Here is a 13,527-nt window from a genome sequence, read left to right on the forward strand (position 1 = left end):
ACCAAACCAGCATTTGAGGTAACGAGGAACAGTTTTATATGTCCGTTTCGTTTGGCTAGGCAGGCCGCGAGTTCTACCCATGATCTGGTTTGCTTAACTTGGCTCCGGAGATGTCAACGAGAAGATGAACAATGGAATAACCAGACCTTTCTTATCGTCACGTGGCTTCTGTAGCTCGCTTATCTCACCCCATCAACCATTGCATCAAAACCATGACTTTGTTCCTCGCTCTACTTCGTTATCAAATGCTCTACAGCATTACATTAATTCCGATACTCCTTCCCACGGCCAAAAGATCCACTCCACCATTCTTAAAACTGGGTTTGTTCCAAACACCAATATTTCCATCAAACTACTTATTTTGTACCTGAAATGTAACTGTTTAAGATATGCACGCCAGGTGTTTGATGATTTGCGGAACGCAACCTTATCTGCTTATAACTATATGATTGGTGGCTATCTTAAACAAGGAAAAGTTGAAGAGTCACTTGGTTTGGTGCATAGGCTTTTAGTGTCCGGGGAAAAGCTTGATGGGTTTACTTTTTCAATGGTTTTGAAGGCATCTACTTCTGGGGTTAATGTTGCAGTGCTTGGTGATCTAGGTAGAATGGTACATGCTCAGATTCTCAGATCTGATGTTGAGAAAGATGAAGTTCTTTGCACGGCACTGATTGACTCTTATGTTAAGAATGGGAGGGTTGCTTATGCTAGGACAGTATTTGATGTGATGTCGGAGAAGAATGTGGTATGCTCAACTTCCCTCATCTCTGGTTACATGAATCAAGGCTCTTTCGAAGATGCAGAATGTATTTTTCAGGAAACTTTGGGTAAAGATGTGGTGGCATTTAATGCAATGATTGAAGGCTACAGCAAGACTTCTGAATATGCCACGAAATCTCTTGAAGTTTACATTGACATGCAAAGGTTGAACTTTAGGCCAAATCTTTCTACCTTTGCTAGCATAATTGGTGCTTGTTCTGTGCTTGTAGCATTTGAAATTGGGCAACAATTGCAGAGTCAGCTCATGAAGACTCCGTTTTATGCTGACATAAAATTAGGAAGTGCCCTTATAGACATGTATTCCAAGTGTGGAAGAGTTGCGGATGCTCGAAGAGTTTTTGACCACATGCTTGAGAAGAATGTTTTTTCATGGACATCTATGATTGACGGATATGGGAAAAATGGGTTTCCTGATGAAGCACTTGAGCTATTTGAAAAAATGCAGACCGAGTATTGCATTGTACCCAATTTTGTGACATTTCTAAGTGCTCTCTCGGCTTGTGCACATGCTGGACTTGTGGATAAGGGTTGGGAGATCTTTCAGAGCATGGAGAATAAATACCTGATAAAGCCAGGGATGGAGCATTATGCTTGCATGGTTGATCTGTTAGGACGAGCAGGGAGGCTGAATCAAGCTTGGGAGTTTGTCATGAGGATGCCTGAGAGACCCAATTCGGATGTGTGGGCTGCTTTTCTTAGTTCTTGCAGACTCCATGGTAGTACAGAGATGGCAAAATTAGCTGCAAATGAGCTTTTTAAGCTGAATGCTGATGGAAGACCAGGTGCATATGTTGCACTATCTAATACTTTGGCAGCTGCTGGAAAATGGGATAGTGTAACTGAGCTTAGAGAAATAATGAAAGAGAGAGGAATATCCAAGGACATTGGCTGCAGTCGGGTTGGAGCTGATGGCGTCTTTTAGTTCTCATGAAGGGTGCAAAAGATGCAAATTGGCATCTTTTTTTGGTTAAACAAGATGATTCTTCTTGTGCTCGTGACAAGATGTTCGATGAAGTGGATAGGCAATGGTTTTAGGAGGAAGTTGCAGGAGTTATAGTTTTTAATTGAAAAATTAACAATTGCAATTCAAACTACTACATAATTTATTAATTATTACAGATGTACATGTATGTGATCACAATCTCTACTGTTGAATTTTCTATATATTCCAATTCCAGAGCATAGTAGTTGTTTTTTGTCTTGACGAGTGACACTTAATTAAAAAGGAAAAGGCAAAAATGGTCTGCCATGGCTGAGAGGGATACACAGAGAGTAAGAAGAGAAAACTTACTTTCAGTATAATTAGATTTTGAAAAAAATATTGGTATCATGATTGTATCATTCCTTGGGAATTCCTGAAAACGTGCAATTATTCTTTTCTTTCGTTTTTCATATACGGGCTGTTTTGTTTCAACACATATTTCATTGCAGGGAATTCGTAGAAAAACGATTTATAATTTTTATAACAAATAATTTAATTTATAACGATTAAAACTGATTTATATTGTATTAATGACTTACAATTTTGATTATTTGCTTAATCCAATCTCGATATCGTGTCGTGCCCGTATCTTGATTTTAATCCATGATATGCTGAGTTTGTTCCTCAGTTGATACCCCGATTTGCATCCCCACTTGGACACATCAATTTAATGATTCAATCTTAGCATAGGCAACGCAGACAGTTGTTAGTATTTGCAATTGCCACGTCTAATTAATTGCGAAAAAAATAAAAATAAAACTTTATCCATATTGGCAAGAAAAGTGGCGTGTGCAGAGAAGGTTCGTTAATAATGTAGGAGGACGTGATCAACGTGGGGTTTTGTTATTGGTAATCAACCCTATTCTTTCTAACCGGCGTTTAGCTACGTGTTTATGTATTCTTATTTCGTTTTGTTTTTTCATCTTAACTCATTTTATTAATATTTCTTGTGCTCTCCGTCAATGCTCTATTTTATGTTGTATTTGGCTTCTAAGAAGTTAAAAACTTCAAGGTAGTGAGGAAATAGCATAAACCAAAGATTAAATTCACAAGATAATAAAGCATGTGTTGCTGCTCTGAAGATTGTCAATGCAGGCCTCTTGGGTTTTTGTTGGGCCTTCCTTTTGCCTTCTTGTCTCTCCTCATCTCCCTCGTGGGTGTGATTGTTTGGATCGTTGGGTAAGTTCCTCTCTTTTCCATCTCTTCTATATCTTATTTAGAGTACTTTGAAGAACTCATTAAAATTACACTAATCTGGTTAAAAGTTGTAATTTATAGCATTGGAATCAATTTATATTTAAGCAAATTGATGTGAATCCAAATACTCTTGGTTAAATGAGTTGAAGTACCTTGTTTTGATTATTTGATTCGAAAAATTGAGCACAAGTTATGTGGGTGATTCCATGGCAGGTTGATTTTGACATGCATATGTCCGTGTTGCCTTTGCGTGACCATCATAGTTGAGTTTGCTCTGGCGTTGATCAAGGCTCCGATTGTGGTTATGGAGTGGTTCATCTCCAAGATTCCATGTTAGATGTTAGCATTTTTTAAAGTGATGGTGCTAATTTTAGTTGTATTCTTTGGTTGATATTGACTTCTCATTTCATGAGCATTGGTTTGATTATTTTTATACGAATATAAAGCTAGCAATGAACTACTCTCTGGGTCCTACGTTGAATTCTGATTTTCAAGGTTTCTTCTTTCTTCTTGTCCTCCCTCATATCCTTGGTGGTTTAAATTTACAGCAGCAACTTTTCCTAAACTTAAAGCAAAGAAAGCAAATGTAACTTAAAATAATTTTTATTTTACTGCTGTTTCCCACTTGTGAAAGGCCAACCAACAGTGTGGTAATGAACATTTTTTTTTTGGTGGATTGCTAATGAAACATTTGAAGACATTGAGACAGTGGATAGAATGGCATGTATCAATAATTAGTATTTAATATGTAATTAAAGTTTATAAGAAAAGAGAAGTTATCAACACGAGGGACATTATTTTATGAAAAAAATAATAATTATTTAAGTTAAGATTATTTGTTTATCTATCTATTTTTGAAAATATATATCATTAAAAAATAAAACCTAAAGTGAAAACTTTATTCGAGATTGAGATTGGGACCTTATGCAATGCTTTAGCCATCGTCCTGCACTAAATGACATTCTTACGATTTAAATCGCCGTCAAACTCAAGGAAGCTATTGTCAATGGTAAATAGATAATTTCTGCCAAATGTAACAATGCTCCACAAGATGAGACAAACCAGAATTTATGGGAATCCAAAACAATTTCGATTTCACTAGTCTTTAGTAAACATTACAATTAGAGTGTATGCGTTTCGAGATTTGTAAAATTATTTTGCAGTGTGTAAATATGAGAATATAGCATTTTTATGTATGTTATAAATCTAAAAATAATCACAAACAGTTAATTTTTAAGATTGAGTTATATTCATATTTTACTTGATTTTTATTCCCGAGGGTAAAATTTAATATTTTATGGGACTGTTGAAAATTATAAATAGTAATTTTCATTTTTATCTTTCTTTCTTTGAATTTTTAAAAAAAATTCTAGAGTGAAAAGGGAATTGGGGAAAGAAAAAAATTATTTTAAACTAAATAAAAAAAAATTAAAAGTCAATTTCTTTTACATTTCCCCTTTAATTAAATAAAAATATAGATTGTAATTTTTGTTTCTTTTTTCTCTTCCACCTTAACAAAGCATTGTATCTTCATCTTTTAATTTTTTGAGTTTTTCTCTTTTCTTAATTTTTATTTATTTTTGTTAAAATAGATTAACCTATATCATAAAATAGGATAACAAACTCAACTTATTTTTGGCAAGTCAAGTAGATCAATCACTTTTTCCATCAGTAATCAATACAAGTCGACATTACAAATCCTTGTTCCTTAAAACAAGGATTTGCAACATCTACATTGTATTTTTTACATCGTGTTTTACAGAAAATAAAAATGATTATAATTTTTTATTCTTATAATAAAAAGTATTATTTATATTTTTTTTCTCTGTAAATATTGAATATTTTATAATAAGTATTTATAAATATATTTTGTTAAGATTTAATTTTTAAAAAATAAAAGAATTAAAATTTAATCCTACCTTCAACTCTTTTTTATTAAGTCTTGAATTGAAAAGAAGCCAAAACTTCCACGTAATATGACATGTTATTTAATTTTTTTATTTAAAATTAATATTTGAAAATAAATTATTGCACACACTTTACATAATTATAAATAAGTCTCCTTTTCTTTACCCTTAATCCTTTCTCCAATATATTAATCTCTCCTCCTCCCCTTCCTTTTTACCTTAGGCCCACCCCAACCCTTCTCTCTCTTTCCCCCTTGATAGAACACTCTTTATTCTTTTATATGCTATTACTAAAGAATGTAGAAATGAAAACTATGTTGGGAGATGGAGTTGAGGAGGGTGTGGAAATGAGGTTGAAAGAGGGGTAGTGTAAGGGGGAGAAATGAAAACTATGTTGGGCTCTGAAGCACGAGTACTCCATTTTTGTTTAAGTACTGGTACCGGGTAGGGGTACGGGGACGCAGTGGGTACGTCAGTGGGTACATGGGATGCGTTAATGGGTACAGGAAAGGAAAACTTTTTGAAAAAAACCAGTTTAGGTTAGGTTTTATTTTGGGCCCAAAATCAACCTGACTTTCTCCCAACATTTTCGCAGTTCACCCTCCACATTTCAGCCTTCAACCCGTGCTTCCCAACTTCTGCAAAACTCCTCCATCAATCTTCCAACCTTAAGCACCTCCATCATCCTCAACTTGCAGCAACTCTTCAATCTAGCATCCATTGTACAACATCCAGCACATCTAGCAATTGCAACACAATCAGTGTCCAGCGTCCAGAAGCGACGGCGACGTCTAGCGTTCTACATCTAGCGTTCAGTAGTGGCAGCGGCGTCCAGCGTCCAACAACTTCTAACTTACATACATCACCTCTGTTCATCCTCCACTCTAACCTACGCAAAACTCCATCTAGCCTTCCAACCTCAGTTGTGATTCATCTTTGCTCTCTATCTCTACTCCAAGGTAAATTTCAAATATGTAATTAATCTCTAGGAACACTAAACTTGATCTGAATTAAAATAAATTAGTGATTCAAGTTTATTAATTTATTTTGTAACAGAAGCAATCACAATATTTTAGTGGTGGGTCTGGTAGTAGTTCTAGGACATTCTTGCCCAGTAAATTTTTCATGGGATCAGTTGAGGGTGAAAATCCTCTTTAAAGTTATGTAATTTTGTTACAATGTAAAAAAGATGGTAGAAGAAATGCTAAGTTGGCGTATTGTTAGAGATGAAAATATATTGAGTTAGGCTAGACTTTGATTAAATAGGTTTAACCTACTTAAAAATTTTAAAACTTGATCTATGTAAAAGTCTGTTTTGGCCTATTAATCATTTTAATGGCATACTTCATATTAAAACTTTAAATAAATAAATTATTTTATCATTTTTAATTGGAGAAGATATTTTGTTAATATAAAAATAAATAAATAAATAAATAATAATAATAATAATAATAAAGAGTTACATATAATATAAATAAGTACATAAAAAGCTGATGAATGAGATGAATTAGTGATAGATATATTGATACAACAAATCAACGTTATACTTATAATATAAATCAAACAACAATAACACAGAAGACTCTAACAAGCAGGACTTTGTAGGCACACTTTTTTAATTATAACGAAAAGGATTAGAGTTTTTAATTTAAAATTTTATTCATTTTAAAATTTATTTTATTTAATATAATATTATATTATAATTTTTATATAAATTTATTTAATATATTATTATAATTTTTATAAATTTTAAATAGGTTATTCTAATAAATCTAGTACGTTTTTTTCTTAAGCTCAAACTTAACTTATTTAATTAATTAAGCTTATAAAAAATTTTAAATTAAGCTTAATACTTAAATAGGTCAAGTCGTATTAGGCTGTAAAAAGGCTAGACTTAAGTTCCTATCAGAAAATCTAATCTATTTCTATTCTTACTTGTTATCAGCAGTCAGTTCAATATTTAATAAAAAAAATTTTTACAAAAATTAAATCTTAATAAAAAATTTTATAAGAACTTATCATAAAATATCTAAAATTTATAAAGACAAAATATAATTAAACTAAAAAAAATACTTTAAAATTCAAACTTATCATTAATTCATTATTGTAGTTTTTTTTTATTGCAGAGTTTGTATTAGTTTCTATGCATCATTCCACCGTTTTATTTTAGCGATTCGGTCGAATTGAAGCAACTTACACTGAAATTGTTGAAAAAACACTTCTCATTAAAATATAAATAAATAAATAAGAATATAATGATAACCAAAATTGATCCAACAAACTTTTAATTATAATGGACAAACTCTTGTTCGTATTCATTTTAAATTTTATTGTAACTAAAGTATTCTAATCGTTACACACATATGTTCATTATCTTACATTTTTGTCATTTTTTTTTTATAAATATCAACTTTATTAAATACATCATGATACAATGACACGTACAGACACCAAATACACTTTTTATTTCACATTTTGTTTACGGTGAATTTTGTTTTCAATAAACAAATAAATCAAGTGTAAAGAATTTTTAGTACAATAGCATTTCTATAAAAGTTGTAACTTCTAAACTCTTAAATAAAATGTTGTTTATGGATACTTAAAAAAATTAATTGTCTAAAACATGTAAAATTTAAACACAACTGTCTAAAGCATATTTTTCATAATTATTTTGTGTTCTTCATATTTTTTACCACACGTGTTAATCTCCAGTTATGGTAACCACTCCAAACATATTTAACTCAACATATTTTCATAATATGTTAAAATATCTTTATCACCTTAAATTTAAAAGTTTTTTATTCACATGAAATCCTTTAACTTATTTTTAAAGTAATTTTTATCAAGCTTTTGACAAATTTTAGGAAAGGATATTGAAACACTTCTTTTTAACTAATTTTTAACATTTTTTTTTAATAAAACTTGTCAAATCTCCTTAAAATATTTACTTCTTGACTAAAAGTTAAGTTCCTTAACTATTCTAAAAAAGTTATCAATAAATCATCTGTATTTTTTTTATTAAAATTAATTTTTTTTGGTTCTTTTTATTTCACAAAAAAAATGTCAAAAAATAAAATTTTGATATTCATTCAAATTTTAGTCAAAATATCTACTTCTAACTACAACTTTTTAAAAAGAAATATTAAAACTTTTTTCTTATGATTTTTGAGCAAAATATATCTTAATAATACAATTTTTTTTTTCAAAATATAGCATCATTATAACTTAAAAAATTTTATTTTTCTAAAGCACGGTTATAGTGCTTCAAACTCGTTATGAAACCATCCAGAACTTATATAAATTATATTCACACCTTGTCAAAATTTCCTAACTTATATAAAATTATGACATTAATAATATTAGTTTTTATAAATACATTTTTTTAGTATATTAAAAATAAATTATCTAACAAGGTAATTTAGACAATCTACGCATAAAATTCTGAATTGGTCAAAATTGTGACGCACGTTCTGCTTTTGAGGTAGGTTCCTGGCTTTGAAAGTCTCGAAGGCAGATCTAAATTCTAATAAACCAAGGAATATTTGTCATCTGTTTTACAAGCTTACATATATTGTTCTTACGTTGATCCAGACATAACGGTCAAATATGTTGCAATATTCGTCGGCTAATTTTTACACACATTTACCAGCATTCTGACTTTTTTTGCAGAAATTCTGAAAACATAAATTTTATACATATTTATGTCAAATTATTTCAAGCTGATAACATACATCATTAAAAAATGAAAAATCACAGCTTGTCATAAACCCCGCGGTGATAAAACTGTCGCATACAAAGTTTGATACATAATATAAACGTACTGTAACTCTTTTTCACACATATATATTATATTTATTGTTAGTTATACTATTTTTTAAATATGTAATTATGTAATTTTTATTATTTTATTCAACAAGTAATTTTATAATTTTTAATAACTTTTAATTAATTAAAAAAAAGTTCATTAGAAAGAATATAATGGTATCTTCCTTACACTTTTGACAGGCAAGGGTTTGGGTAACACAGGGACCCTTTAATCAACAAATAAAAATATTAAATAGGGACAAACGAAGGCGCTGGCAACAAGTCACAAAACATGGCTGGATTCAGAAACCGGCAATTAAATTAGGCATGTGAATCCTCTTCCTATATCCTCTCGAAGAAAACTCCCACAATTGGTTCAACTTTTCCTATTTAAAATGTCAAAACCCCGTCCATCCACAAATACAAATATAGAAAACTCGTAAAGCCTCTTAGAAGGAAACAACATTACAAGAGGGGGACCAACTAACAAAACCACGACCATGCAAAATCCAATCCAAGGGCAAGGAATAGAATAGTCAACAGTATGTGCCATTATGAGTATCGTACGCTATTATTAAGAATATTAAAATGCACTCCAGTACTAAATTCATTTTAAAATTAAAATGTGAAACAAGAAAGGAAAGGTACTTTGGACTTTGTTTTGTGGCACAATTGTTTAACTGTTTTCCAATACCACAAAGCAAATGGCACATGGTTTCGAAAACTCAACCAAGCTGCGCCCAAAACCCCTTCATAAACCCCTCGCCCTCGTGCCACAGTCACAGTCACAGTCACAGACACAAAAATTCAACCATCCAATCTATTCAAAAGCACAAATTCACATGGAAAGTGCCACTCAAGTCGGCTCAAAGCCTCAACCCATCTCGGCTCTTCCGCCGGTCCCTCCCTCCGCCTTCGATGGCACGCTGGGTCGCCACCTGGCTCGCCGGCTCGTCGAGATTGGCGTCAGAGATGTCTTCTCTGTTCCTGGCGACTTCAATTTGACTCTCCTCGACCACCTCATCGCCGAGCCGAAGCTCAACCTCATCGGCTGCTGCAACGAGCTTAACGCCGGCTACGCCGCCGACGGCTACGCCCGTGCCAAAGGCGTTGGCGCGTGCGTGGTCACCTTCACCGTGGGCGGACTCAGCGTCCTCAACGCCATCGCCGGAGCTTACAGCGAGAACTTGCCGGTGATTTGCATAGTTGGAGGACCCAATTCCAACGACTACGGCACCAACCGGATTCTCCACCACACCATCGGGTTACCCGATTTCTCCCAAGAGCTTAGATGCTTTCAGACGATCACGTGTTCTCAGGTTTATTGAGGATGTGAATTAACGATTCCTGGTTTTAGTTTTATTGTTGTTGTTAATGTTGTTGTTGTTGATGATGATGATTCCTCAGGCAGTGGTGAATAACTTGGACGATGCACATGAGCTTATTGATACTGCGATTTCTACTGCTTTGAAGGAAAGCAAGCCTGTTTATATCAGCATAAGTTGTAATCTTCCTGGGATTCCTCATCCAACTTTTGCTAGAGATCCAGTTCCATTTTTTCTTGCACCAAAGTATTGCACCTTGCTTTTCTATTTGTTAATTAATCAGTGTTTTAAATTTTTACTTATGATCCTACCAATAGAAAAATGAAGCTTTTAAATTATGCTTTGCTAGGTTACGAGTTACGACTTCCGAGTGCATTCCTTTTTTAAAAATAAAAATGCTACATTTACTCATGATATATATATATATATATATATATATATATATTAAATAAAAAACAAAAATTAAATATTTTAGAAACATAAAATCGAGTCAATACTTTATTCATTCGTTGGAGGAATATGAGATATATACAAACGTAAGAAGATTTAATTATTTTTTTTTATTTGTGAGATTATGTGATGAACTGAGTTGCTGACAACCATTTTCGTGAATAAAGTTTGTGGTATCCACATTTGCCATTAGTTTTATGATGAGAATAAAATATTTTACTTTTATGTAGGGTGAGCAATCAAGAAGGATTAGAAGCAGCAGTGGAAGCAACTGCTGCTTTTCTGAACAAAGCAGTGAAGCCAGTGATTGTGGGTGGGCCAAAATTAAGGGTAGCAAAGGCACAGAAGGCCTTTCTGGAGTTTGCAGAAGCAAGTGGATATCCAATAGCTGTTATGCCCTCAGGGAAGGGACTTGTACCAGAGCATCATCCACACTTCATTGGGACGTATTGGGGTGCTGTCAGTACTTCCTATTGTGGAGAGATAGTGGAATCTGCTGATGCTTATGTTTTTATTGGTCCCATCTTCAATGACTATAGCTCCGTTGGATACTCATTGTTGATAAAGAAGGAGAAGGCCATAATAGTGCAGCCTAATAGGGTAACCATTGGCAATGGTCCTTCCTTAGGCTGGGTTTTCATGGCTGATTTCTTGACTGCATTGGCTAAAAAGGTGAAGAACAACACTGCTGCTATGGAGAATTACCGACGTATCTATGTTCCCCCAGGCATTCCTCTTAAGCGAGAAAAGGATGAACCTCTAAGAGTTAATGTTCTATTCAAGCACATTCAAGTAAGTTCTAACTATGAGCTCTTTCAAATTTTTAAATTGAGTGGTTCCTTGGCAGGGATTGGAATTGAAGCTCCCTAACAGTTACCTTGTTCTGTATTAACAAAGATTTCATTCTAAAGTAGTTCTTTGTTTTTATTCTTAAGAAGGTAGTTGTAAGCATTTCTTCTGTCTATGATTGAACATTATGTACTCCATAACGGAGTTATATATACTTAATTGAAAATCATTTTCGGGGCTTTGCTTACCAACAGTTTTTAGGTCCAGTAGTTTTCTTCATCTGTCAAAATAGTACCTGCATGATTCCTTAATCAGAAACTAGCATGTGAAACATTGGACAAAAATGGGGAACATAACAATTTCAGATTATTCATGTAACATTGCTAAATATGCAACATTATTTGCATGGTTTCCATTAGATTTTTCCCTTTTAGGCGAGTAATTGAATATGTTGAACAGGAACTGCTAAGTGGAGATACCGCTGTAATAGCTGAAACTGGAGATTCATGGTTCAACTGTCAGAAACTCCGCCTGCCTGATAATTGCGGGTGAGCCATTTGCAATTACTGCATCAAACAATATGCTAACTATACAACCTTTATATTGTCGGAATTAACATTGCCAAATTTGAATTCCATCTTTCAGTTATGAATTCCAAATGCAATATGGATCTATTGGTTGGTCGGTAGGTGCTACTCTTGGATATGCACAGGCTGCAACAGACAAGCGTGTAATTGCTTGCATTGGTGATGGCAGTTTTCAGGTAAGATTATAAACAATAGAAACTATATGTGTCCAGTGTATTAAAGAAAATATACAACAGTTCTTCTTTTTACTAAGCGTTGACCAAGAGTATGAAAATTTGTGCCAAATGGATGTTATGCTATAAACAATGCGCATAATCATTCAAGTTAACAATTTGATGGACGTTACTATATTATAATTATTTTCTAAAAGTTAAGCTTAGGGAGGGGCGGTTTTATTGACAAGTTTCCTAATGATGTATGATAGTCCTTACACTAATTTGGTTAGTTACGTCAGAATGTAACCGGTTGAACAAATTATTAAAATTGAAATTTGAAATTGAGATGAAAGATCACCAAATGCGCGTTAGTACAAGCTTGGAGGTGAAATTTGGATACTATACCCTACAACAACTAGTAGGAAAATAATTTATCAGAATATAATCACTTCATTTGATTCACGCGGCTGACCCCAACTTATTGATAAATGCTTTAGTTGTTGAAATTTATGAGTAAATGAATTCCCATGAAGTAAGGTTATCTCAACCATTTTTACCTATCCAGGACATTTGCATAATGTTGTTATGCACCAACTGCAAACAAATCTTTCATTAGTTTCTTTTCGGCTTTATGCTGAATTAATGGGACTTACAGTTTCCCTTATTTAGGTGACAGCACAGGATATTTCAACAATGATCCGCTGTGGACAGAAGAGCATCATCTTCCTCATTAATAATGGAGGTTATACAATTGAAGTTGAGATTCATGATGGCCCATACAATGTGATCAAGAATTGGGACTACACTCGGTTTGTGGAAGCCATTCATAATGGAGAAGGCAAATGCTGGACTGCCAAGGTTAGCATGAAATTGAACTGTTTATCTTGTGTTACTGAATTAGTTCGTTATTTAGTTGAAGGGTAATATTTACATTTTATTGGATCTTTTAAATTTTAATGGAGTAGAACTACAGACGATGATGGGGATTCTTTTCTTCTCCATTTATTACTGCATCTAAATGAACCAAAAAGCACAAAGACAAGAAAACCAATAGTTAGTTAATTAAAAAACATTAATCATGAAAATTGTTTGCTCGTGGTTCCAAAGGAGTGTTATTGTTGTGAGTGTAGGTACGTACAGAGGATGATCTGACTGAAGCAATTGCAAAGGCTACTGGACCACAGAAAGATTCACTGTGTTTTATAGAAGTTTTTGTACATAAGGATGACACCAGCAAAGAGTTGCTGGAATGGGGATCCCGTGTTGCTGCTGCCAACAGCCGTCCTCCTAATCCACAATAGAGAAGCCATTCCTAATTATTGCCCTGTTATGATTTGTCTATTTTGTTGAATAGATTTTCACTGGAGGACTTGTACAGCAGAAAAGCGAAGAAAATGAAAAATATGTTGAAATAAATGCTTCCTTTACCAGACTTTTATCTGTTCTCCCGTGCTCTGTTGTAATTTGAAAACATGAACTATTCTTGCTTTATGATAAGATCCTTTGAGATGGAATCGTTAATCGAATCTACGAACTTAAAGCCGTTACATT

At 33.3% G+C, this 13,527-nt stretch overlaps 3 protein-coding genes across 3 annotated transcripts; all 3 read left to right on the forward strand.

Annotated features, from left to right (window-relative positions):
• On the forward strand, positions 1-1,709 carry LOC113852906 (pentatricopeptide repeat-containing protein At1g28690, mitochondrial). Its single transcript, XM_027483305.1, has one exon. The coding sequence runs from the start codon at positions 125-127 to the stop codon at positions 1,700-1,702; it is 1,578 nt and encodes a 525-aa protein (XP_027339106.1). The 5' UTR covers positions 1-124; the 3' UTR covers positions 1,703-1,709.
• Positions 1,710-2,825: 1,116 nt separating this feature from the next.
• Positions 2,826-3,296, forward strand: LOC113853199. The gene is made up of 2 exons (XM_027483699.1): positions 2,826-2,941; positions 3,173-3,296. Exons 1-2 carry the CDS (start codon positions 2,826-2,828, stop codon positions 3,294-3,296), a joined length of 240 nt encoding a protein of 79 aa, XP_027339500.1.
• Positions 3,297-9,383: 6,087 nt separating this feature from the next.
• LOC113873786 (pyruvate decarboxylase 1) lies at positions 9,384-13,527 on the forward strand. Its single transcript, XM_027512103.1, has 7 exons — positions 9,384-9,989; positions 10,078-10,241; positions 10,676-11,237; positions 11,694-11,782; positions 11,880-11,997; positions 12,646-12,834; positions 13,107-13,527. The coding sequence occupies exons 1-7, from the start codon at positions 9,513-9,515 to the stop codon at positions 13,275-13,277; spliced, it is 1,770 nt and encodes a 589-aa protein (XP_027367904.1). The 5' UTR covers positions 9,384-9,512; the 3' UTR covers positions 13,278-13,527.

The sequence above is a fragment of the Abrus precatorius genome, unplaced genomic scaffold (assembly GCF_003935025.1).
Source record: "Abrus precatorius isolate BTA unplaced genomic scaffold, Abrus_2018 Scaffold10, whole genome shotgun sequence".
Lineage (NCBI taxonomy): Eukaryota > Viridiplantae > Streptophyta > Magnoliopsida > Fabales > Fabaceae > Abrus > Abrus precatorius.

Excerpts from the sequence above, each read along its gene's own strand:
- LOC113852906 (XM_027483305.1), top strand. The coding sequence starts at position 125 with ATGAACAATGGAATAACCAGACCTTTCTTATCGTCACGTGGCTTCTGT.
- LOC113853199 (XM_027483699.1), top strand. The coding sequence starts at position 2,826 with ATGTGTTGCTGCTCTGAAGATTGTCAATGCAGGCCTCTTGGGTTTTTG. Across the intron at positions 2,942-3,172 it reads GTGATTGTTTGGATCGTTGG|GTTGATTTTGACATGCATAT; the intron begins GTAAGTTCCTCT and ends ATTCCATGGCAG.
- LOC113873786 (XM_027512103.1), top strand. The coding sequence starts at position 9,513 with ATGGAAAGTGCCACTCAAGTCGGCTCAAAGCCTCAACCCATCTCGGCT. Across the intron at positions 10,242-10,675 it reads CCATTTTTTCTTGCACCAAA|GGTGAGCAATCAAGAAGGAT; the intron begins GTATTGCACCTT and ends ACTTTTATGTAG. Across the intron at positions 12,835-13,106 it reads GCAAATGCTGGACTGCCAAG|GTACGTACAGAGGATGATCT; the intron begins GTTAGCATGAAA and ends TTGTGAGTGTAG.